Source organism: Rissa tridactyla, chromosome 9 (assembly GCF_028500815.1).
Source record: "Rissa tridactyla isolate bRisTri1 chromosome 9, bRisTri1.patW.cur.20221130, whole genome shotgun sequence".
Taxonomy (NCBI): Eukaryota; Metazoa; Chordata; class Aves; order Charadriiformes; family Laridae; genus Rissa; species Rissa tridactyla.
In genome coordinates this window covers 11178402-11201178 of record NC_071474.1, presented here as the reverse complement: position 1 = coordinate 11201178, position 22777 = coordinate 11178402, and the positions used below count along the sequence as shown (strand labels likewise).

Genomic DNA, 22777 nt, shown 5'->3' with positions numbered 1-22777 from the left:
AAATTCATACTAGATTAGATAAAAAGAAGAAACACTGGCCAAGGCTGCCCATAGAAGTGGTGGATGCCCCATCCCTGGAACCATTCAAGGTCAGGTTGGACGGGGCTCTGAGCAACCTGATGTACTTGAAGATGTCCCTGCTCCTTGCAGGGGGGTTGGACTAGATGGCCTTTAGAGGTCCCTTCCAACCCAAACTACTCTATGATTCAAAGTCTTCATCAAAATGAAGACAACGCTAATTTGTTTTTCTGTTATCTGTCTTCTGCTCTGCTTGGTAAGCACAGGTGTAATAACAACCAAAAACTTCAGCAGCCCCAGAGGAACATGTAATCATTTGCCAGTTTGTCTCTGTATAACACAGTGTGATGAGAAGGGAGCTGAACTCTTTATGGGCAAACTGGCATGAATCACGCTTCAGCGTTTCAAGCTCTACTTGGTTCTGTAGTCCAGTAGAAACAGCATTCCCCAGAGAGGAAAGAATTTCATGTGTATCACAGGTGCAGGAAATTTTCCATTTAAGAAGCATAAATAGCCCCTAACTAAAAGAGCAGCAATAAGGAAAGTTTTTGAATTAAAGTAGCTATGATGGTCTGAATACAAAGTGTACAGGACAATTTTCAAAGGCTTAAATGTTTGGGATTCACAGCTTCTTTTGCTCTTTCTCCCTTTATCAGAGAGCTCTCGCCAGTCATACCTTTCCATAGCAGGCAAGAAAAGAGGCACAGAAATCTCTCTTCTACCTCACCATAATTTCCTAGAGGAAAGAGTCACATGTTTGAATTCCCAATACAATTTGCAGTAGGCGACTTGCCCTTTAGTGGAGATGTAGAAGTAGCAAGCCGGAAGCAGGTCAAGAACATGCTCTACTGCTATTGATTACGATAAAGTAAATAGAAAAGTTTGCTACCAGGAAGACAATTTGCACAGTAGGATGCATTGCACATCGGGTAAGTGATTCTTTATATATATGCCCCTTTTAAGACTGTACGCTAAGGACAAGTTTCATAAAGTGTCTGGTACATTGTGTAGTTGGATAAATAAGAGTAGGCTTAGTTCCTAGACCATTGATGGTATTACCAAACAACACGCTGTACTACTGCTATTTTCTACCAAGACACATAGGCTAGTTCACATCTTTCACAGTTGTTGCTTAATACCGTCCTTCTCTTGTGCTATGAAAAGGTTTCATTTGAAATGAAGCAGTTCAGCTTCAGTTGAAGAACTGAGTAATAAATATAAACAGGGCAGCACAGTATTTCAGAGGTTTCTTCACTCCGCAGGGACTCTTCTGTAAATACCCATTTTTATTGCTTTAAAGTCTTTTGAGACACTCAAGTAAGATCAGTGAACAAACAGAACTCTTATTATTTAACCTGCAAATATTAAACTCCAAGATTGCTTTTATATACACATGGAAAATATCTTTATTAGTTAAAAAAGTTCAAGAAATCAAGATAAATATAGCAAGGTAAATCAAGATAAATATAGCAGCATCTATTTCTATGTATGTGGGCCATAAGGTACAACAAGAATTCAGAGCTGCTAAATACAAGTATTAAACCAGCATCTAGTCTTGATGTCTCAAAACTAGACTTTTTAAATCATTTAAGAGAGTTTAAACTAGTATAGGGAAAGCCTCACCTTAACAACTGCATCTTAACAAAGAACAGGCAAGGCAAGGGGCAGTCAAAAAAACTACTCCAGCATTTGGAGAAATCTGCAATCTCAGCTGCTCCTCTCCCTTCAGCTACTCCCCTCCTGCTCTTAGAGAGAAGTGGCTCAGCAAGGCCCTTTCTTTACTGTAGCGCCGGGGCAGGTAAGCATTCCAGTAAAAAGAGCCTAAGAATAATTGAATGCAGTGGCCCCAGGGGTTGAGCACCTGGTTTCTGGGGGTTACAGGTCAGGCTTTACATGGACTACAGAGCTATTAAAGTTACAGTAAATTACGTACTGGCCAATAGACGGTACTCCCCAACTGCCCCATTAGACATACACAAAGCAGTACTGCAGACTGCATGGAGATTTGTACATAAGGATTCAGAGAGCAGATGTTTTTGATGCACCTTTTACTGCAGTTGGTGCTTTCTAGTTTTGGTTTTTGTTTCAGCAGGTTTTTTTTTTCTAGCCCCTTAGAAAGCTGACTTGTTGGGACCATTCAAACAGAGTACTCATATTGCTGGTTACAGTACCTTCTCTGTTGGAATGAGATGCTTGTTCACATTTACAGGGTACATCTGTCCAAGTTACAGTATATCACAGTAGAGCTGTGTCAAACTTATCTAGGAATATACAATACTGGAACTGGTAGATTTCCAGGTCCTAGAATACAGAAGCAGTACATTTAATAAGACATGAGTATTTTTACAAGGAAGTTCTCTAGCAAGTGATCTAGACCAGTTTCATATATTTCAGCATCAAGATCTGAGCAGGAAACCCTTCAGATGCTCAGTGTTCTTCAGGATAGTGAGTTCAGACTTGCTCAAGGTGCAAGCTGGGGTGTGATCTGGCCCATGTAGTTTCCCCACTCAGGCTTGAAACAAAAATTACCTTTGGAGAAACACCACATCAGAACTGTCAAGTTTTAGCATCCTTCTAGGGTATAGGTTTAGAAGTTTTGTAAACTGCGTACTATCCTCTGTTTCAGCAGGTTGTGGACACCAGATCCTTGTGTTAAAGTAAAAATAACTTCACAGGGAGCTTATATTCTACTCATCTTTATAACAGTGAATCCAAGAACAGGGTCCAGTATCAGAAGGTAGGAAATTTCATCATGTTATGGACAATGTTTCTTACAAAGAGGTCAGATGGGAGATGTGAATTCCAAGTTTCAGATCTTGCAGAAGATACCAAAACACACGTAGTCTGTGTCACCTGGGATTGAGAACTGTTTTCAGATGATCATCTTTTGCCCACATTACATGATAGAACAGGCAGGATCTGTATTTTGCTGCAGAAACAAAACATCAAGACATTAGGCTAATTAGCATGTGTACAAACAGTATGTATTGCTGATTACCTACTTGTGTGGGGCTTTTAGTGTTTTGTAGATTTAATTATTTATTGATAAAGCAAAGCAGGTTTTCAGGAGAGGCAGTACCTTTACTATACTAGATGGTTTGGGGGCAGGGGAAAAAGAAAACAAGCTTTTAAGACTTCCAGTCCATGCAATACATGAGCCTATGCCTTCCTTAATGAAAGGCCATCCAGCTATCTGTCAGTACCTCAGTTCTGAAGCATCACAACTTAACTGGCATGCAGATTCATGCTGCGCGAGCCAGGATGGTAACAACGGAAGCAAGAGCCATGCTAACCCTGCCTTCCTTTAAAGCACAGCATGCTTTCTTTGCATCATTTTACTGCATGCAGGAAGTGAACTGGTTTTTACTAATCTGCCATTATTTCAGTACTACCAATGCAGCAGAAGCATAGGGGTACTAATGGCAAGAGTTTGATAGGAATTCAGTAGGCAGGAATGACATTAATACTTGAGTAGAATTGATTCTTACCATAAGTAGCACACAACTGTATTGTAAAGTTGCTGATAAAACAGATCAGAGGTGTAAAGAAAAAAGTTACTTTTGCTTTCCATCACTGATTGCCAAACAAGCCATATTGTTAGTCAATTCAAATAAAGAACCTTTAAAAAAAAACCAAACAAAAAAACCCAAAATACAAAACAAAACCTTGAGGAGAGGCCCTAGTCCAAACATGAAGAGCAGCTTCTATCAAGTCTCTTTATGAGTCTAAACCTTCCACTAGCATTACTTCAATCATTTTGGTGTATGCTGTGCATCAAGAACCCAAAGGCCAGAATAGCATTATTGAACCTTTCTCAATAGCCTATTTAACAGGGTCTCGCCCTCCTTCAGTGAGAGACTGAAAATATTACAAGAATGTGCATCTAAGTCAGGAGACTTTGATAAACAGCTTTTAAGCCAGATGGTATTATATTAATAGATATTTACCCAGATTTCCTGCTCAAAAGAAGGACAAGGAAAGAACCGAGTAGCAGGCAGTAACTGCTGGTTCTTAAGTACATTTTCTTCGGAAAGAGAATGCTAAGGTACTTCTCAATTTCCAGGCAGGTAAATAGCTAGGAAGTGGTGGTAGCTTTAAGACCTGGTGCAGTAAGATGGAAGTACTCCTTGTAACTGTGTAGAATCAGTTTTAGCAAGTGTTGTGGTAGCTGAAAATGCCGAGTCAGCAGGAGGGCAAGAATGAATTTTTAGCTAGGCAGTCCCTTGCGCGTAGGACCTTGGTGTTTGTACTAGCAAAGGGGACTTGGTGCTATTTCAAGTCAAGAAACAAACCAACTCAAGGGTCTGGTACAGTGCATAATTGTTCAAGTTATGACCAATTTAAAGCCCTTATGTTAGTTCTGTTTCAGACTACTTCAAGCAGGTAAAGATACCCGACTACTAGCATGTCAAAGTACACTAGGAGCATCCAATATGCAGATGTTCAGACTCATAATATGGTCAGTCAAAAGCCATTTGGAGAGACTAGAGAGTCTTTCATTACATTATGCATTACAACATGCAAATTGTAGCCAGTGTTATAAGTATATTGAAGGCAAAACATGCTTATTCTATTGACTATGTTAATTCCATTAGCATGACCTGCATCCATACTGAAGTTCCACTTGGAAAGTATTGAAGGGAGTATGACTGAAGCAAGGCTGAGATACTTTGCACAGCAAAATGAGGAAGAGTAGTTCCTGGAAATGAGCTAGAACAAAAGGGTCTCAAAATCATGCTTGAATTTGAGAGACCTAGGCAATCAACACACTAAGAACTTTGATTTCAGCCTTTTAATACTTCTGAATGGAAATATTAGATTTCTTCTGTGTGAACTTAAGTTATCTTAAGAGCAATTCAGGGACACTGTTTGGACTCTCAGATAAGTCACTTCATCCCATGGAAATAAGATATTTCTAGTTAGCATTTGCGTTCCGGTTTTGGGGTAACAGCTTTTAAGTTCATTCATAGTCAGATGTTTAGATGAAACAGACATTAAAGATAGTATTTTTCAGTGTGTCAGTAATAAGAGACCAAACAATTAATGCTACTACATGATCATATTCAGCCAGAGAATAAGCAAAGCATCAATTCCAGTTCTGATGCAAAGCCATGCAAGCTACATCCCTAAATAGGGCAAGAGACTGCAGCACTATCAGTGAAGCGAGGTTTCTATGAGATGACAAGTGTGATTATCACCATCTCACCTGCTTAAGGAGGCTCACAGGAACCACTATCATGAAACCAAACAACATTTCTTTTTTCTTCTCCTTTTGGTCTGACATCAAGAAAAATATAAAGAGTTGTAGGGTATGATAGTACTTGGGGAAGTATTTTCATACAGTAGTGAAAAGAAATGGCCACTGAATGGTTCTGTTGATGGCACGTGTTTAAACTTCAGGCAGCTTACCCGAGATGGAAGCTCCATTTCACTTCCAGTTTTTTCTTCATAATCATCATCTTGCTCACTGCTTTCTTCTCCTCTGGGTACACGCATTATCTTCCTCTCTGCGAGTTCCTAGAATACAATTGAATTGCCACCAAGAACCCTCAAGGATCAAGTACAAACAAGTTTAATACTAGGACAATAGAAGCTCTTTACTCTCTCACTTACCTCACCAGCATCTGTGATAAGTTTAACACCAATATTATCCCTGCTTCCCCAAAACCTCTCAGACTTCCAGATGAGATCACTGGGACCTGGGCTTACACCAGCAGCTGCACCCCAGATCTGCAACAGATTTAGAGGGAGCTTCTGAAGAATCTTGTTTGTAGCTAGATTAGGATTCAGTCTAACGTACAGCTCTGAAGTACTCCAACACCAAAGATGTCTGGTAACAGAAACTGAATTACTGTGATCCCTGGCAGGTTAGTTCTTTTCAAGACTACCAAGAATGGTGGTAATGTTTTGTTTTTTTTTTTTTTTTTTTAAACTGAAGACTGTAAAACAGTTAGTGTAGAAAAGGCTGTTAACAGCTTCTACCTGATGTAGAGGTATCCTTGCTTGGACATGCATGCTGTTTGAGTCACAGAACCAAGCCATGGTTACAGAAATACTCATGGCAGCAATTTGTGTATACAAGATAGCCTCTAGCCTGGGGTCACTCACAGATCTCTTGAGCAAGCTCGTACAGAGTTTAGAGTGCAGAGTGTAGAATTAGGCTCTTTGATCACTATCTAGAAGTAGTTAAAGTATCGTTTTAGAGCTAATATTTAGCTTCGTACCATAAACCGTGAGCTCAGCATTGCTGAACTGTAGTGGACTAAAGCTTTTAGCAATAGTGAAAGTCTTTGCACAACTTGCATCGGATCGCAGGAGTATGGGGAACGCCAAGAATAAACTAGAATATATTGATTCTGTTCATAATAACAGCACATTCCAATCTGGGATGATCCAAGTTCAATCCAAGATCTAGCTTTAAAGAAAATTTAATTGGCATTTCAGATCAAGTTATTGCAAGGATTTTTCCCCATCTCCCTTCTCCACATAAAATAATGATTTTAGTTCTTTTAGGCACTTCCAGTAACAATGTAGTTTTCCTATTACATGAATCTCTGTTGCCATCTAACATAACAAGAACAGCTGAGTAAGTTTTACAAAACCACTACCTACTGTAACTACTTGGCCCGCCTGAAGAGTGAACAGTGGAGGAAATTTGTATGTTACATCTGGCACACTTCCATGATGTCTTCTTAACACCCATCCATGTAGTATTTGATCCTGTGGCACAAGAAATTTCTCTCAGCATTACAGATGAACACCATATCATAGAGGTGCAAGGTTCTTTCTGGACTCAAGGGTCAGTTTTAGTTCCACTCCTGTAGCACACAAGAATCTGACCAATTTTGAGGAAGCCTTTAAGTTTCCATTAAAAGCCTCCCTATGATTTCTCCCGGTACTTCCTTTGGATTAATCTTAGTCCCACTAAGTTTAAGCACATGTGTTCTTGTCTTCTGTTGAAGAGGGATTGTGGTGCTCTTTACTAGGGAAATTCTGATAAATGAAGTTGGTCATGCCCATCTACCCACTTGGGCCATGTATATAACACATACATAATGGCCTCTGAAGGTTTAAGGCATCTCAGGCTGAAGTGGCTAAATTACCACAAGTTTTGGAGCTTTGAGGATTAATTCTAATAATTCTGGATTTGCAGACTAGGCAAAGAATTATCTAATTTGTCAGATAAACCCTCTACATGGATTAGATACTGTCAGCTCTATTCACCTTTATAGCTGTTTTAAGCTGTTCTAAGTAATAAGAAGCTGTCATTATCCAATTTACTAAGCACCTTATTTAGTTCAAGAATAACTAGTACTTCTGATAGTGCTAGCCTGAACCTGATGAGAAACAATTGAAAGCGTTAGATTTCTGCATCATAGAACCAGAGCACCGCCCCTCAAAAGCACCTCCTAGACATCCCTCTGAACAAAACACCTGAAGTACTCTAGTCTTTTCTTGACAGCAGCCAGGTTAGCTGAGAAGTCCCCACTTTGTATTTAGTTTGGCGGTACTTTTCCCTTGTCTCTCCAGTCCTTCCCTATTTTCATTTCTCACTAAACTACAAGTCAGTTCACAAGCAGTCATACTTTGCAATGAAGGCCACACAGGCTTGAATGAATAGGAATACCTCATCAGAGTTGTTTTTAAGCCTGACAAATCTCCCATCTTCATCGATTTCTTCAATAGATATACTTCCAGAAGATGAAGCATGCTGAACAGTCTTAAATCCAGCACTATGCCCTCTCTTTCTGGCTTCTTTCATTTTCCTCTTCGCATGCAGGAACTGTCGCCCTTGACTTGTTGCTTGGGTTGCAGTGCTGTGTGAAGATGGACTGGGTAACAGCTTTAGCCTAGAAGGGAGTCAGATAACATTCACTTGAATATCTGATCTGCTTATTTCTTGTCACTCCTATCCTCCCACTATAGCCAAGCCTGACAGCTTCTTATATCCAAGCTTTCCCTGAAGCCCCAGTCCTAGACTTCAAAGCAAGCTTATGTCAATAAGAAGAGATTCCCAACTGCAATAAGTATTCCTTTAAAGTCTCTGCAGACACAATCTTTAGTGGAATAATTTACATTTTTGACCCTTCGTAGCATGTATTGAGTTCATGTTCTCACCAGGCAGTATCTGGATAGTTGGGAGCTGATACAATTTCCCAGTTTCATTCATGAAACTTAAGCACTGTCTGTGATATATCTCTAGGATGTAGCACAAAGCTTTGAGAAAGTTTGATTCTAGGGAGGGATGTCTAATGGACCTTTGAACTTCATCAGTTGGGTTTATTGAGTTCATCTTACTACACCATGTAGTGCATGTGGGATATAAATACCACTGCAAGATTATGCTTCAAGTACTAAATTATGGCACTGATTGCATGCTTAATATTTATTTCTTGCCTCCTCCACATTCTGAAGAATATATAGTTAGTTAGTGTAGATATCTTTGATGAAGCAAGTCCTCGTATGAGGATCTTGTTATAGGCTACCTCTGTTCCTCTCCTTCCAGCATCTTTCTGTAGGCACTTATTTCCAGATCTAGAGCCAGTTTCACATCTAAGAGATTCTCATATTCTTCCAACTGTTCTTGTGCCTTCTGCTGGGCTTGTGCCATTTCTTTCTCTTTTTCAGACATACGCCTTTGATGGAGATCACGATCATAATCCAGCATCCTCTGTAGCTCCAATATTCTGCTTTCCAAAGCAACATTCTAAAATTAAGGGGAGCGAAAAATCTATTAAACCATAACCGAAGATTAGGGAGAAGCCAGTATTTTTAATTGGGTATCTAAATTAAAATAATTCTAAGGATATATAAGTAAAGATAGTACCTGGCTTTGATGTTGATTAATTTGAGAGGTCAGAACATCAACTCGCTGCCTTGTTTCTGTCAACTCCTCCTGAGCAGCATTGGCTAAGTCACTATGTTTTGCTGCAGATTTCTGGGCATTCTCCACCTATGGATAAGTCACTGTTAGTAATGAGTTGCTTATGACCATGTATTTTAAATAAGGAAGGAAAAAAATCAAGTGATTTCCAGCTGTTACATCTGGAAATAGTTATATTTTATTGGTATCTGCACATTTAAGTAAAATACAGGTCAGAAAGCTTTTCATTGAATTTCAGGGAGGTTTATGTAAGTTTGACATTCATGTCAGAAAGAGTCAGTAGTAATCAGGTAGTGAAAATTGCTGGATTAGGATATTTCAGCTACAAATGCATGAAGTCTTTGTATCGATACAAAGTAAATGGATTCTCCAGAAGAACAATGGAGAATATATTTAGAAGCTGCTTGTCAAAGCATGGGGCAACAGGATATTAGGTGTGCTTATCAAACTATTGCTCTTCCCCAGAAGTTCTATTACTAAACAGTTCCTGCATCACTATAAGCAACAATGAGCTATTTCTAGAGCAATTCAATCTTGAGATGTTCCAAGAAAGGATAACATAGAGCCGTGCTACTACAAGAGGCACTCACAGAATTTCCAACATAAACCTGGACAGAACCATCCAAAGGAATTAATTAGGCATACAAGTTTCTCTATACAGAAAGCCAGAAGAACCAGGAAGAAATGAGCACATGTAATTGTTGAGAACAGTAGCAGATCATGTGATTCTGCACTGAGTATTAAACAAGGCTTAAGATACCAATACTGTACACTGCAACCAACCCAGAAACCCCTGGGCTCTTTCCTACCAAGAGCATAAGCCTAAAGTATTACTTTTTCCTGCTATGTGGCTAATGCTGGGAAAGAGGTGACAGACCAGTTCTGGAAGACAAATCATCTAGCTGCTTCCAGAGCCACCCTCTCCCCCTTATCCAGTACGAGCAACTGCAAAGGGACATTTGCACTCATACATTTAAAAGTGCACTTGAAGAACTTGTAAGAATACCTTATTTCACACATTTTGTTCATACTATAATCAGTAGATTAAGTTTTATTCAATAGCACTGAAATTGCTTAATACAACCATAGCGCACCTTAGTCTAGAATTTGTCAGACAAGCTCTCAGATTTGTCAGAAGTCTGAGTTATGATCAACTTTATTACATGAGACATTTCTAATTGCACCCCAAAGGGACAGTATGATGCTTGAACCAGTTTTGTGTGGGACCAAGTGTTCATAGAAGTTCTATTTTAAAATTTGACACTACTTCAAAATTTCATAACAATTTATGCCAAGAAGCTCTGCACTGAATGCAAGGGGTCCATCAGTCAGCCATTTATGCTAGTGTGACTTCAATCATATCAAGCTGCAGAGAACTTAAGCTTTGTTTTATTGACATCTTTTACAGACTCACTTTTGCACTGAAGGTTCGCTCCAGCTCCTCTTTGTATCCTTGAATTTGTTCTTCATGTTCTTTTCTGATCCCCTGCAGAGCATCCAAGAGCTTACTTTCAAATTCTCTCTGATACCCAGATTCTATTTCGGCTATCCTGCTCTCGTGGACTTTTTTTGTCTCCTTGAGCTCCTAGGAGAAGAAATTCCTCAGAGAGTAAGCAAGCCAAGACAGTTTCATTTGAGACTGGACTACTGTACCAGCTTATCAAGTTATTCAACATTGAAGCAGATTTATCAATTGCAAGGTAATTAATCTTTATTCAGATCTTAGATATTCATCCATGAGGTCATGTACTTCCACCTTGTGCTGGGTTGTTTTGCTTCCTCACTACCAACATTGCTTGAACTAATAAATGGAGTAGTTTGAATTTCATTTTTAGAATACTTCCTTGAAGTAGATTGATTTCTCTGCTTTTCTTCACTTAGAACACATGCAGATACACTTCAGTTTCTTTAAGCACTGTTACTTTACCTATTCTTGTTTTACTCAAAAACTAATAGTAGTTGGTTAGAAAAATTGGGATTCTGTCACTTAAACCACACTATTTGTTTTCCTTCCAGTCAGAAAGAAGTTAGTTTACATTCAGATCTTTTTAGTTCTATGTACTGACTTCTCACACAAAGGTTACCAGATACCTTTGATAAGCATTAAGGAAGTAAGGAACATAAGTTTCTTATTAAAGGAGATTTAACTTTTTCAATTATTTTAGGCTTCCAACAAACATGTGGAATCATTTAGCTTTAATTGTAATATATGCACTTTCAGTTACACAAAGTAGTATATTGGGATTGTAGTTGCTTTCAGAAGTGCAGCCTAAGAAAATTCTCATATTCCAGATACCTATTGGTACTATACCAGTTAACATGAGGTTGTATACTTTTTCCTAATTAAGTGAATTTTATTGGCTGGTGGACTGCCATAGGTTGACTCAGCTCATTACATTTTTAAGGATAAAGCACATCTTAACTTTGCCTTTAAGAGCATCCAGGGATCATGGATGCCTAATAAAAAAAATACTTGTGATATGCTAAAACATACATCTTCATGAAGGCGCTTCTGGAACGTCACTTGTTCCTGCAAAGTTTTCATATGATTTTCCAGCTCCGCCCTCCTCAACATTTCACTGTGGAGATGCTCTTTGGTATCTTCCAGTGACAGCTGCAGCTAGAAGAGACAGACATCAGGGTAATCAAAATTAAGAGGTCATTTTTCCAAACTAAGACAGTCAACTTATTACAGGTCATTCAGCTTCATTCTCACAGCAATCAAAACCCACTGCTTAAGTGAAGTTAGTTACTCTGTTTAAGTTCTTATTTCAGTGGGATCCAGCATATTGGCAACAGGAAGAACTCTATTAATTGTTATGTAGGCCAGATTTCCCACAAGGCAAATAAAGTTTGGCTCCTCAAAGCAGACTTCTGATCAATCAATTGTACCATCCATCTACATTCCCCTCCTTCACAACATTAAGTATTCCAAACTTCTCCCCATTTCCAATATCATTTGTTTGATGCTTAACAAGTGAAATCCTCAAATATAGCTTAAGTTGACAAACTATTATACACTTCCAGTGTTGGAGTGTGCTGCTTTAATGATACAAGTTTGTTTGAGGTTTTTTTTTAATTTTCATCCTGAAGGTGTGAAATTAGCTCATTCAAAGATCACATTAAAGCATAAAGACACAAAAACTATGCTCTTAGAAACACATTGGTAGAATAGCAACTCAAGCAGAATTCATTTTAGTAGCATAAGAGCCAAGAAAAAAAATCATGACACCATAGAATGGCTTGGGTTGAAGGGACCTTAAAGATCATCTAGTTCCAACGCCCCTTCAGAGACACCTCTCCCCCTAGACCAGGCTGCTCAAAGCCCCATCCAGCCTGGCCTTGAAAGCCTCCAAGGATGGGGCAGGCACAACTTCTCTGGGCAACCTGTGCCAGTGTCTCACCACCCTCACAGTACAGAATTTCTTCCTGATATCTAATCTAAATCTACCCTCTTCCCATTTAAAACCATTACCCCTTGTCCTATTGCTACATTCCCTGATAAAGAGTCCCTCCCCATCTTTCCTGTAGACCCCCTTTAAGTACTGGAAAGCCACAATAAGGTCTCCCCAAAGCCTTCTCTTCACTCCAACAGGTCCACATCCTTCTTATGCTGGGGGCCCCAGAGCTGGAGGCAGTACTCCAGGTGGGGTCTCACAAGAGCAGAGTGGCCACGTTGCTTTTGATGCGACCCAGGACATTGTTGGCTTTCTGGGCTGCAAGTGCACATTGCTGGGTCATTTTGAGCTTCTCATCAACCAACACCCCCAAGTCCTTCTCTTCAGGGCTGAAATTAATAGTCAGAACTTATTTATTCTACCTAGTTTTAAGCCTAGTGAATGAAGCAGGATCCATTAAATGCTCCCATTGCTGACATGTTAGATAATGCTACAGGGGATATAGCAGTACAACACATTTCAACTTACTTTGTCTCTAGAACAAGAAGCACTACATACTGTGGCAACAGAACAGAATTAAAGATACCTACAACATTTGGCAATTTTAACTGACTGCCAGTAGTATTTGCTTTCATAAGATTGCAGAAGCCTTTTTGTCCACCTATCAGCGCCATAAATAACAGTCTTTCCTGCTTTTAAATCTCAATAACTAGTTGGGGAAAAACAAGCAAAAGCTTCAGGAATGAACGCAAAGTTGACATTCCAGGAACAAGTCTTACAGTGACTACTTGATCCTTTAATTCATGAAGGTTATTCTCCAAAGTTCGGTTCTCATTCAAAGCTGTTGCTAAGTCAGCTTCCTTTGAATTCAGCCGAGCATCAAGGTCTCTCACACGAGTCTGTGCCAGGTTTAAATCCTCTTCTTTTTTTGAGTTCCTGCAAGTGAAAAGTTTTACACTCATGAGTTGTAGCTGGTGAGTGAGAAAGTTTGTTTTTAAAGCGTTTGCCTTCACAGGGGCCTGTGGCAGAACTGAAACAGAAGAGAGGTTGGTTAACACTTGAGAGAGCACATGATAAGCTCTAAGAAACAAAGTAGACAGGCCCCCTCAGACAAGTATCATTTGTTTAACCAGAAAGATTTCTGACCCAGTTTCCAGCTTGTTTTGTGTGAATCCTATGCAGAAGCCAGCTATTTTCCATGGCATTACCAATCGGAGAGGGAAGGGAGGGCACAGGCCGCCGGCTCCACAGGGAGGGACTAGTCACGCTCAAAGCCAAAGTTCGCCAGACCACAGTGACCTGCCACCGCTGAACAAGCTGCTCACACAGACACCTCCTTTCAGCACCAAAAGCTGCCACCAGCTTTCCTGGCAAAGTGCCTACTGGCCATTAAAACACACTGCTGCTGAGGCCCTGGATCCCTGCACAGCCCTCTCACCAGGAGGGAGCCACCATGGAGGCCACCTCCCCCTCAGGGAAGGCCCCACAGCCAGCCAGGCCGGGTGCGAGCAGCTCGAGTCCTGCTTTCCTCAGGCAGGGTGGCAGGCAATGCTGGGCACACATCGGGGCAAAGCACCCCCTCCTCTGCGGGCAGAGGCAGAACACAGCTCTGGCTGCCAGGGCGCGCGATTCCTCCTCCCCCACGACCCCCTGGGACCTTCCTGCCCACAGCATGGGAGGAGATTTGACCCCAGAAGGCCACCAGTCCAGCCAGGCCTGTCATCCCCACAGCCCCGGCTGAGCCTTTGCCTGCCACAGCCTCAGCTCCTGCCACAGGGCAGCGAGCCCCACGGCCACCACCCTTCCCTCACAGCACCCTTGCAAGGGCCTCTTCTCCCTCAGGAAGGGCCACGTGCTCTTCCCTCCTTCACACCATGGCAAAGTTACAGGGCAAGAGCAGCTTTGCCTTCAGAAGATGGCCATTTCCTTATGCAAATAGCCAGGTAGAGAGCTCTCGGGTACCACCCGGGTGGCCAACACAGTTGCTGGTTTTACTTGGCACCACAGTAGAGAAGTGCTGAGCCCACAGCAAGTTCCTGTCAGAGAAAGGGGTGATAATTTCCCTGACTGCTCTAGCCTCTAAAATCCTTGCAGTTGCCTGACCACTATCCAGAGTCCGACTTCCTGCTCAGAACTCAGATTTGGGATTGCAAAGAGTAAAGCATTCAGTTTATTTTAGCAAAATCTGTTCTGCCAAGTGGCTAAGTTCTGATAATTCATACAATGAATTTTCCAGTTGATAACTGAGCAGACCAGTTGGAGAGGGTCCAAAGCCTTTCTGCAGGAGCGATCAGCTCTAGAAAGCTTGGACTGCAAGGAAAGATTAGAAAAAAGTAAGGACTGTTTAGTCTAGAGAAGAGAAAAGTGACAGGAGACATAACAGTCTTTACATACATGAAAGACTGCTGCATAGAGGAAGGGGATCTGTTTTCCCAGTCTGTTGTGGAAAAGACAGGAAGTTGCAGGCTTAAATTGCAGGGAGGAATATTTGCCTTAGATGTTAGGGAGAGGAAGCTAACAGTAGTTCAACACTGAAGCACATTGCCTGGGGGGCATATTCTGGAATCTCCATCATCTGGAATTTTAAAAGAGGGTTATGCAAACATCTGCTGGAAGGGATGCAGGTAGGGTTGGTGCCAACACAGGCCTGGGGCATGTGGCTACATCAGGTTCTTGCTCAAGGCCTTTTCTAGCCCTGCTCTTCAGAGAGATTTGTTGACTGTGTCTCATACTTCGTGACCATGATGCAAAGCCAAATATTTTGCTATATTTTATTCTTTACTCTGCTCAGAGACTACTGGGGTAACAATGAAAAACAAGATAAAAAAAAACAACAAACCCACAACACATTAACAAGTGAGGCTTTTAAGTATTAACAGGTTTTTTTCTTTTCTAGGTATCAATTAGCCACCTTCCTTTTGGGATCTCTGCTACCACTACCACTTATTGTGAGTATTAGTTACATTAGCAAGTACATCAATAACACTACTTAATGATAATATTGACTGTTTCATCCTACAATAATATAAGTTTCATTCTGCAATCAAAGTGTGTGCAAGACTGAAATTCCATTAGTATCTGTGTTTTGACAGTCCACTTTGTTGATGCGGGCCTCTTACAGCCAGGTTCAGGTTTCTTATATTCTTTCCTGACAAATATTTTCAGAGAACCCTGAAGTGAATATTTTCATCTTTAAGAACAGCAATTTAACAAGTCTGGCTTTGACAAGAGCATTTACTATCCTTTTAAACCAAGTTTGGGGTTCAGAACACCACTTCATATTATTATGCAGCAAGCAGTGATAGTTACAGTACTCTACAACATTCCATATACCAGCCATTCCAGAACTAAGCACGGCTTACTATCAATTGCAAGCAATAACTTCGAGGCACTGCCAATCACATTCCTTGTGAATGAGGGTGCCACACATGCTTGACCTGGAGAATTTAAACAATTTTACCAAAAAGAGTTCAGTATGTTTGAAACAAACTCCCGTTGGTCAGGACTGGAGGATGTTAATAGCACTTGCAGAATTCATTCTTACAGCTTCAGCTTACTACACCACTTCTTTCAGGTTCAGCAGCAAAACGCACATCTATACTCACTGGTGCAGAAAGAAACTGGTCTTGTCTTTCTCTGCTGTGCTGCTGTAGTTGCTGTGACCTTCCTCAGGCTCCAAATTCAATCAACTGATATGCGTATCCACAACTCCTCCTCCTCCCCAAATGTCTTTGGCCTACTTCCAGTTACCACTGTTTTAAAGTAGTAAGAAAAAAGCTGAACTGCAAGAACACTTCATTGGTGCTGAAGCTTTAAGTCTCTTTACCAGTGATTAATAAGAGCCAATGGTTAATGCTGGTTATCTGGTAACATTCCATCCTATAAGAGTTCCAGGTTATTTAAAGGGTGTATATATAAAGGGCATGATACCCTCAAAGTAGTTTGTTCCAAGTCATCCGAGACATTTGCAGTTAGACAGCTCAGATACAAAACACTCATTAGGACTCCAGTCGAGTCCTTTCAGAAAGCAGCATGTACTATGTACTATTTCCCATAGGCTGTAAAGTTAACCACTTCTAAGACCTAGTTACTTTAAAGAAAAAAAAAATCAGTCCAGAGGATTGCATACCTGCCAAGCCTAAAGCTTTATAAACAAAGCCACAGAGTTATACAAACACAAAGAGCAGCAGAAAAGTTTTAGAACTGGCATTACCCTGCTCCTCGCTGTCCACTCAAGTTGCTGGTTGGATTTATGAAATGGATCTACGAGCCAAAACCCAGCATGAATGAGACAAGCCCAAGAACTTTTAACAGCTGAAAACAGAAGCACAGAGTAAAAACATGTTTTATTCCCAAGTAGAACAGCTTCTTAAGTCTTACTGAGCCTATGAGGTGGCGGTATTTGCTCCATACAAGTGTTAAAAGAAAAAGCTGGTGCCTGAAGGTGCTATGATACAAGTTTGTAACAAGATTTAGAGGGCCTGTGGACACCCAAATTATTGCAAGTCTGTAGTTGATTTAGCAGTACAATGGGGCATTAAAGTAACCAGCCATACTAGCACTCTTTATATAGCCGTAAAGGAAGCTCGTTAGGATGGGACACTTGTTCCCGCCACTACCCACCTTCTTCAAGAGGATTTGATTGCACTTACATTGGGCCACCCCTTTGTTCCAGGCTTGGTGAGACCAGACAAGATAATTCCAGGCTCAGGATACACAGCTGGCAAGAAAGTCAAGCCTGAAACAGCAGGCAGTTCATCCCTGCATGTAAATCAAGGCCTACAAGCCACTAGGACAGTTTCTGTGCAGTACCAGCCTGGACCAGGTAAGCTGTACTGCTCACAGGACTGCTTTCTTTGTGTATACCCCTCTAGGCAACATCTGAACTAAAAAGCCCCAAAAAGGTGTGAGCTGACTCCATACAGCAGCTCCTTCCCCTACCCCCATAACTTTCTAGATGCTTTCCAGCATAGCAGCTTCTTGAGTGTTTATAAACACATGTGTGGTGCCAAACCCAGTCAGCTATGCATTCGTGCAATACTATCCCCATAAAGCCTGGGTGGCACCTCAAGTTCTGGGGGAGCCCCCATACCCATCATGGGAGGTACCAAAGTGGCCCAGCCACACAACAGCAGGAGGCACTCACAGTGGTGTCCCCACAACACGTCTTCAGAGCAGACATCAGGATTTATCCAAACTCAAGACACCCCAGCCTCACAGGGCCATACCTTTGGGGCATCACTGTGACCTGGACACCCTGCAGCACCGAGCTCTCCCTCCCCAACACGCAGCTGCTGGCAAGCCACATCCCCTTCTCCTCAACCCGCAAGAGCCCCGACGAGGCAGCGGCGGCCCCGGGGCTGTCCCCAACAGGGAGGGCCGCTGCGGCCGGGCAGGTGCGGCGGGAGGGACGGGCCACCGACCTGCTTTGCAGCCGCCGGTGGTCCTCGTCGATCTTGTTCAGCTCCACCTGCAGCGTGGCCCGCTCGATAGCAATGTCGCCCAGCGCCCGGCGGGCATCGCCCAGCTCCTTCTCGTAGCGGAGCCGCAGGGTTTCCAGCTCCCGGTCGCTGCCCGCCTCCTGCTCGGCCAGCAGCTGCTGCAGCGCCGATTTCTCGGCCTCCAGCGCCCGCACCCGATCGATGTAGACGGCCAGGCGGTCGTTGAGCTGCTGCAGCTCCTCCTTCTCCTGCAGCCGGCTCAGCGTCGTCGGGCTCAGCGACGAGACGGTGGCGTCGGCGGCGCGGATGAAAGAGGGGTTCCCACTCATCGGCGCGGAAGAGAAAAACGTGGCCATGGCAGTTGCCGGCCCGCACCCGGGCGCCACCGCCTCTACCGGGACCGCCCCGCGCAAGACACCAAGCGCCCGCTGCCGCCCGCGTATAAATAGCCGGCAGCTGCCGCAGCTTAAAGGGGTAGGGATGCTCCCCCACGGCCGGCCTGACGGCTCCGCGTAGAAAATACACCTTTGCTGGATTGTTGTAGTTTTGGGTTTGTATTTTTTTTTTTTCTTTATTTTTTGCCTATGCCTTGCTGCATCTCATCAGTCCAATGGTGCTGCCCGGAGAGGGCGGGGAAGGAGCTGTCAGGAAAAGCCTACGGCAGCCCGGCGTTTTCACAGACCGGTGGAAGGGGTCGGGGCGACTAAAAAAATCTCCGGTTTAGGAAGATGCATGACAGCTGCAGTGATGCTCACAATCCAGCGTGCAGCTGTGTCAGTGCTCTGCCTGTTCTGTCTGGGTTTTTTGCAATTTGTTCTGCTGATGCAAATAAACTAGTCCTGGCTCTTTTTTGTTTAGCTGTTTGTGGGCTTTTTTAGCTTTCAGGTTAGGCTGTGGTGGCTGTTAGCCATCCCAGTGCTACAGCGTTCCAGTTGAAAGCTGATGTGTGAGCAGAAGGAAGAATGGAGGGGGAAAGGGAACCTGAATCAGGACAAACATGAGAAGCAGTCTGCAAAGCCTTATGCTACTTGTATATTATAAAAATCATGTTCAATAAGAAAGTTTTTTTAGCACTTCTTTAGTAGTGATGCATACTGTGATAGTCATCAGTTTTCTCCAGTAGCTAATTAATTTGCGGTTTTCTTTTTCACTTATATTTTGGAGAGCAGATGCTGTACAGATCTCATTCAGTATGAGCATAAAAATCTCTGAACATTAATATGTTAATTATGGTGTTTGTTGCAGCAGTTACAAGAAACTTCACTTAAGAGCTTAGCTTAGGTTGATACAGCAGCTGGTGATACAGTAGCCTCGAACAGCACAAAATGCTGGGGTGGAAGGCTCCTCAGGCCTTACTGATACCCAGTTAAAAAGAACATATGGTTCCCTCTCTACTGGAATAATGTAGCTAAGTTTGAAATACTTTGTAAGCGCATGGGTTAAACATCTGCTAGGTTTAGTTTGATAAAAGGAAGCCTTGAGACATTGTATCCTTGAGTAGAATAGATAGGGAGAGATGCTAGGATAAGCTAGTTTTGTGAAAACAAGAGTTGCAAACTAGGCCAAAAGACAAACCGAGTATGCACGAAGACCGAGTTCAATCAGTGGACATGGTGAGGAAGACTATCGATGACCACCAGAGGACCCTGGAAGACCACCAATGGACATGGATGTGCATGCATCAAGGACATTTACATATATTAATGAGTTCTAGGTGATAATATGAATATGTTAATCATTTCTGGGGAACATAATGAATATGTATATTCTTATTGCTTATAATCTTTGTAGATGAGCAACTCAGAGTGCACACTAGGCAGAGTGGTCCTCTGTGCACCCAGCACTGCAGTAAAGAATGCCTGCTTTCTAACACTCCAAAATTGAGTCTTAGAGAGTCCTTAATTGCCGGCTTACAGTATCAAGGTCAATGTTATTTCTTAACCAGAAAAATAGCCTTGACATCCTCTTCGAGTACTTCAAATGTAAAGATAGGTTTTATGAAGTTTGTAGGTATAAATTCAAGCGTCTCTTTATAGGGCAGCAGGCACATAACATAGGAGGATAACATAGTTGGCCCCAAGATTGTAATGGGGATTTTAGAACTGGGTTATGTATACCCCTGGATACAAAGTTACAAAGTAGATGAGGACATAGAAGGAGAGGTATGGATGCTCATCAAGGTTTTTTCCTGAACTTCTTTACACATTTGTATAAAAACCAAAAAGTAATTTCAAAACTCTCAAATTACATGCAGCAAGGTAATGACATATAGCCAGACTGAGCTCCTCTGCTTCTAGTCCTAGCAATAGCATCAGGAAATTCTTTTCTGCAGAGCAGTTCCAGTTTTTTATTTTGATACAATGAGTACTTGTTTGTTCTTCATTGCTAATAGAAAGTTCAATTCAAGAAAAATAAAAAGTATGATTTAAATCTGAATATGTACCTCTAAGACCAAGATGTGTACATCTGAAGGTTTAATTCAGCTTTGAATCCTCAGTCCTCTACAAAGAACACTGTGATCATATGTCATTGTCATGTTTGATAGTTGCACGTTACTGGCCAGCTGTTCAAATACAATCGTATAGTTTTGGAACAGACATAGAACAAAGCAAGAAATCTGCTATTCTGAGAATATTTTCCCTGCCTGACAAGGCTTTGTAATAGTGCAAACAAAAACAGCTGAAAGAAATAGTTCAAAAATAGTCTGAGCTAGTTTTCTTTTGTGTTCTTCACCTACTCTCCCTATGTGAGAACAGAAGGTAGCACCTTAAGAAGAGTGTAATGGAAATCTGGTACTGATTCTTTTCTTTCTGACATTTTTTCTGACCTTTTTTTTTTTTTTTTTTTTTTTTTTTGATTGAGACTGTAGTCTGTGCTGTTTAGACCACAAGTGTAGCTGAGGAATTCATGCTGAGGTAAGACTGTACCATCTTTTCCTACTGTTTCAAGTATAAAGATATCAGGAACGTTTCAGGAAAACGCACTGGGAAAAACTGGGGAAATGTATATAAGCACAGTAAAAGCTTTTCTACAAGTAGTCCTTTTGTAGGAAAATGTAGATATGGGAGATGTAGGCAGTATCAAGCAGATTGCATGAAGTTGGAATTAAAAAAGCCAACAAAGCTTTAAAAATATTTGTGGACTTTTTTTTGAAGTATCTTAATTAGGCTTTGATCTTGAGCTGGTGAAATTAAGTGAAAAAAAATACAGTAGTACAATGAAAACCAGGAAAAAGTCAACTGAGCTTTTTGTTGTCCTTTTCCTTGGGTACCTGCTAACTGATTCTAGCCATGTGTAAGCAATCTGTTAGTATAGGTTCAAAAATGTTGTCAGGGCTCTGAGTGCACTAGTATGCCTTAAGGACCTTAACCAGCCTCACCTGGGGTCTCCACCTCTGCCCATGGGTGCAGGAACTCCATTTATGCTCTGGCCTGGCCCTCAGTCCCTCTTTAAGCTCTGTTATGGTGGTTTCTAGCTTGACCTTGTGCTTGCCTAGTTACTGCAAATTTGCCTGTGAAGCCTGGATGTTGCCTCTTTCAATCTGTGTATCTTGCTGAGGAGCGGTGGGACAGGGCTGTAGCTGCTGTGGCTCCTGCACTGCCAGCCTGGCTACCTGACTTGGCTCTCTGTTAGGAAGCAGCTGGATATTTCTACTCATTGGATGACAGATTGATAGAGCAATGACTGCTAAATACTTAGGTAAGGCCAAGTTTGTTGATAATAGTATCTCTTTTTAGACTTTTTTTGTGACCTGATACAAAATGTTTGAATTCATTTTTACTTTTTAAGTGTTAAATACATTTGAGGCTCTGCATAGAAAGCAGACAAGCTTGACTAATGTGCAGATACTGTGCTAGCAAATGTAGGCATGGATGCAGAGTCAGCATAGACAGCAGAAATTTTGTAGCATTTTACTGTTTTTCTCTGATTGTAATTCTGCTCTCTAATTCATGAGTGTCTTTTCCTAAACATCAGTTGTAAAAAAACCCAAGGTATCACTGGGTAGCCTCTCTAACGCTTTAAGAAATCTGTACATATTATAGTAATGTTTCAAATGGTGTTACTCTGATGTATTAGAATACAGCAGTAAATACTTTACTGAGCAGTCTATCTACAGACAGATGTTAGTGACTCACACATATCCAGAGCTAATGAAGGCAGATTGAGTTCTACTAGCCCGATAATGGTTGCCACGCTACTAGAGTAGGTATGGAAGTTCCATGAGAAAATTAGAGATTACCTACCAGAAAGGTTAAAGGGCGATTTCTGTTCCTGTGGCATTTGTGGTAGTATACGTAGGTGGAGAAGACCTTTCCAGAACATGTAACTGCATGAGTGATCCTCCTGTGTAGTACTTCTACATATGCCCATACTTGCCTAATTAAATTAAGCAAAAGTCAGTCAGTTTACAGGGGTGGTTGCCTGTGTTGGAACAACAGCTTTCTATAATTTGGTAATCACTAAAGACATGAAATTATTTGTGGCATTACCAGATGCAAAAGTAAACAAAATAAATTTTGTTTGGTAAAACATGAAATATAGAAAACATATCTGATAGTGATGTTTTGTAGGTGACACATGACAAGGTTCTGTCTTAGGCTGCCCTAGTTTCCAGTTTGCCAGTGACCAAATTCTGTCCTTGTGTACAAATGCAGAGAAGCTCTTCCTATGTATGGCTTGTGTCGCTACTGCTCTGACTAGAATCTGGCTCGCTGTCTGAAGATGTATGTTCTCTTCCAGTTTTATGTAGAATGCACCTTAAGGTCTGTAAGGAATGTCTATACAGAACAGGGAAGAAAAGAAGTCTTAGGATACTGCATGGGTCCGCAAAAATAGAATTTTGTTTGATAGTCTTTACTAATACTAGTGTCAAACTTTGAAGAAATGTCAGAGATCATGAGGGTTTCTCATAGCATAAGGCAACAAAGCAAGCAAAGAGGAAAATATGAAGGAAAGTGGAAAATAAGCTGGTTTTCTGGTGACTAAGGAGCTCCAAACTGTGAGTCTGGAGCTTTACAAACTTTCTTTCCCTCTGT

General features: G+C 41.6%; 2 protein-coding genes across 3 annotated transcripts in view; one reads left to right on the top strand and one right to left on the bottom strand.

The window, feature by feature from the left end:
* Positions 1-1399: 1399 nt before the first annotated feature.
* On the bottom strand, positions 1400-18133 carry LOC128914542 (lamin-L(III)-like). Of its 2 annotated transcripts, XR_008468332.1 has the most exons (13): positions 17724-18133; positions 13080-13236; positions 11397-11522; positions 10317-10487; positions 8846-8971; positions 8505-8725; positions 7646-7868; positions 6631-6738; positions 5632-5748; positions 5428-5535; positions 5225-5295; positions 3507-3538; positions 1400-2947 (listed from the first exon to the last, which is right to left on the bottom strand). XR_008468332.1 is itself a non-coding variant. In XM_054213633.1 (12 exons), the coding sequence occupies exons 1-11, from the start codon at positions 18095-18097 to the stop codon at positions 5254-5256; spliced, it is 1773 nt and encodes a 590-aa protein (XP_054069608.1). In that variant the 5' UTR covers positions 18098-18133; the 3' UTR covers positions 1400-2947; positions 5225-5253. The 2 variants fall into 2 exon arrangements, 1 of the variants encoding a protein (XP_054069608.1); XM_054213633.1 differs by lacking the exon at positions 3507-3538.
* Positions 10508-22777, top strand: part of ADAMTSL3 (ADAMTS like 3) — a 205567-nt gene continuing 193297 nt past the window's right edge. The window contains exons 1-3 of the mRNA XM_054213630.1: positions 10508-10602; positions 15197-15248; positions 16976-17125. The gene's annotated coding sequence lies outside the window, so the exon portion shown is untranslated. The remainder of the gene's footprint in view (positions 10603-15196; positions 15249-16975; positions 17126-22777) is intronic.

What these genes read in the sequence shown, in the direction of transcription:
- LOC128914542 (XM_054213633.1), bottom strand. Translation starts at nt 18,097, where the DNA reads ATGGCCACGTTTTTCTCTTCCGCGCCGATGAGTGGGAACCCCTCTTTC. An exon ending in CACCGGCGGCTGCAAAGCAG is followed by an intron (nt 13,237 to 17,723) that starts GTCGGTGGCCCG and finishes TTTCACTTGCAG; the next exon opens with GAACTCAAAAAAAGAAGAGG. An exon ending in CTGGAAGGAGAGGAACAGAG is followed by an intron (nt 7,869 to 8,504) that starts GTAGCCTATAAC and finishes ACTCCCTTCTAG; the next exon opens with GCTAAAGCTGTTACCCAGTC.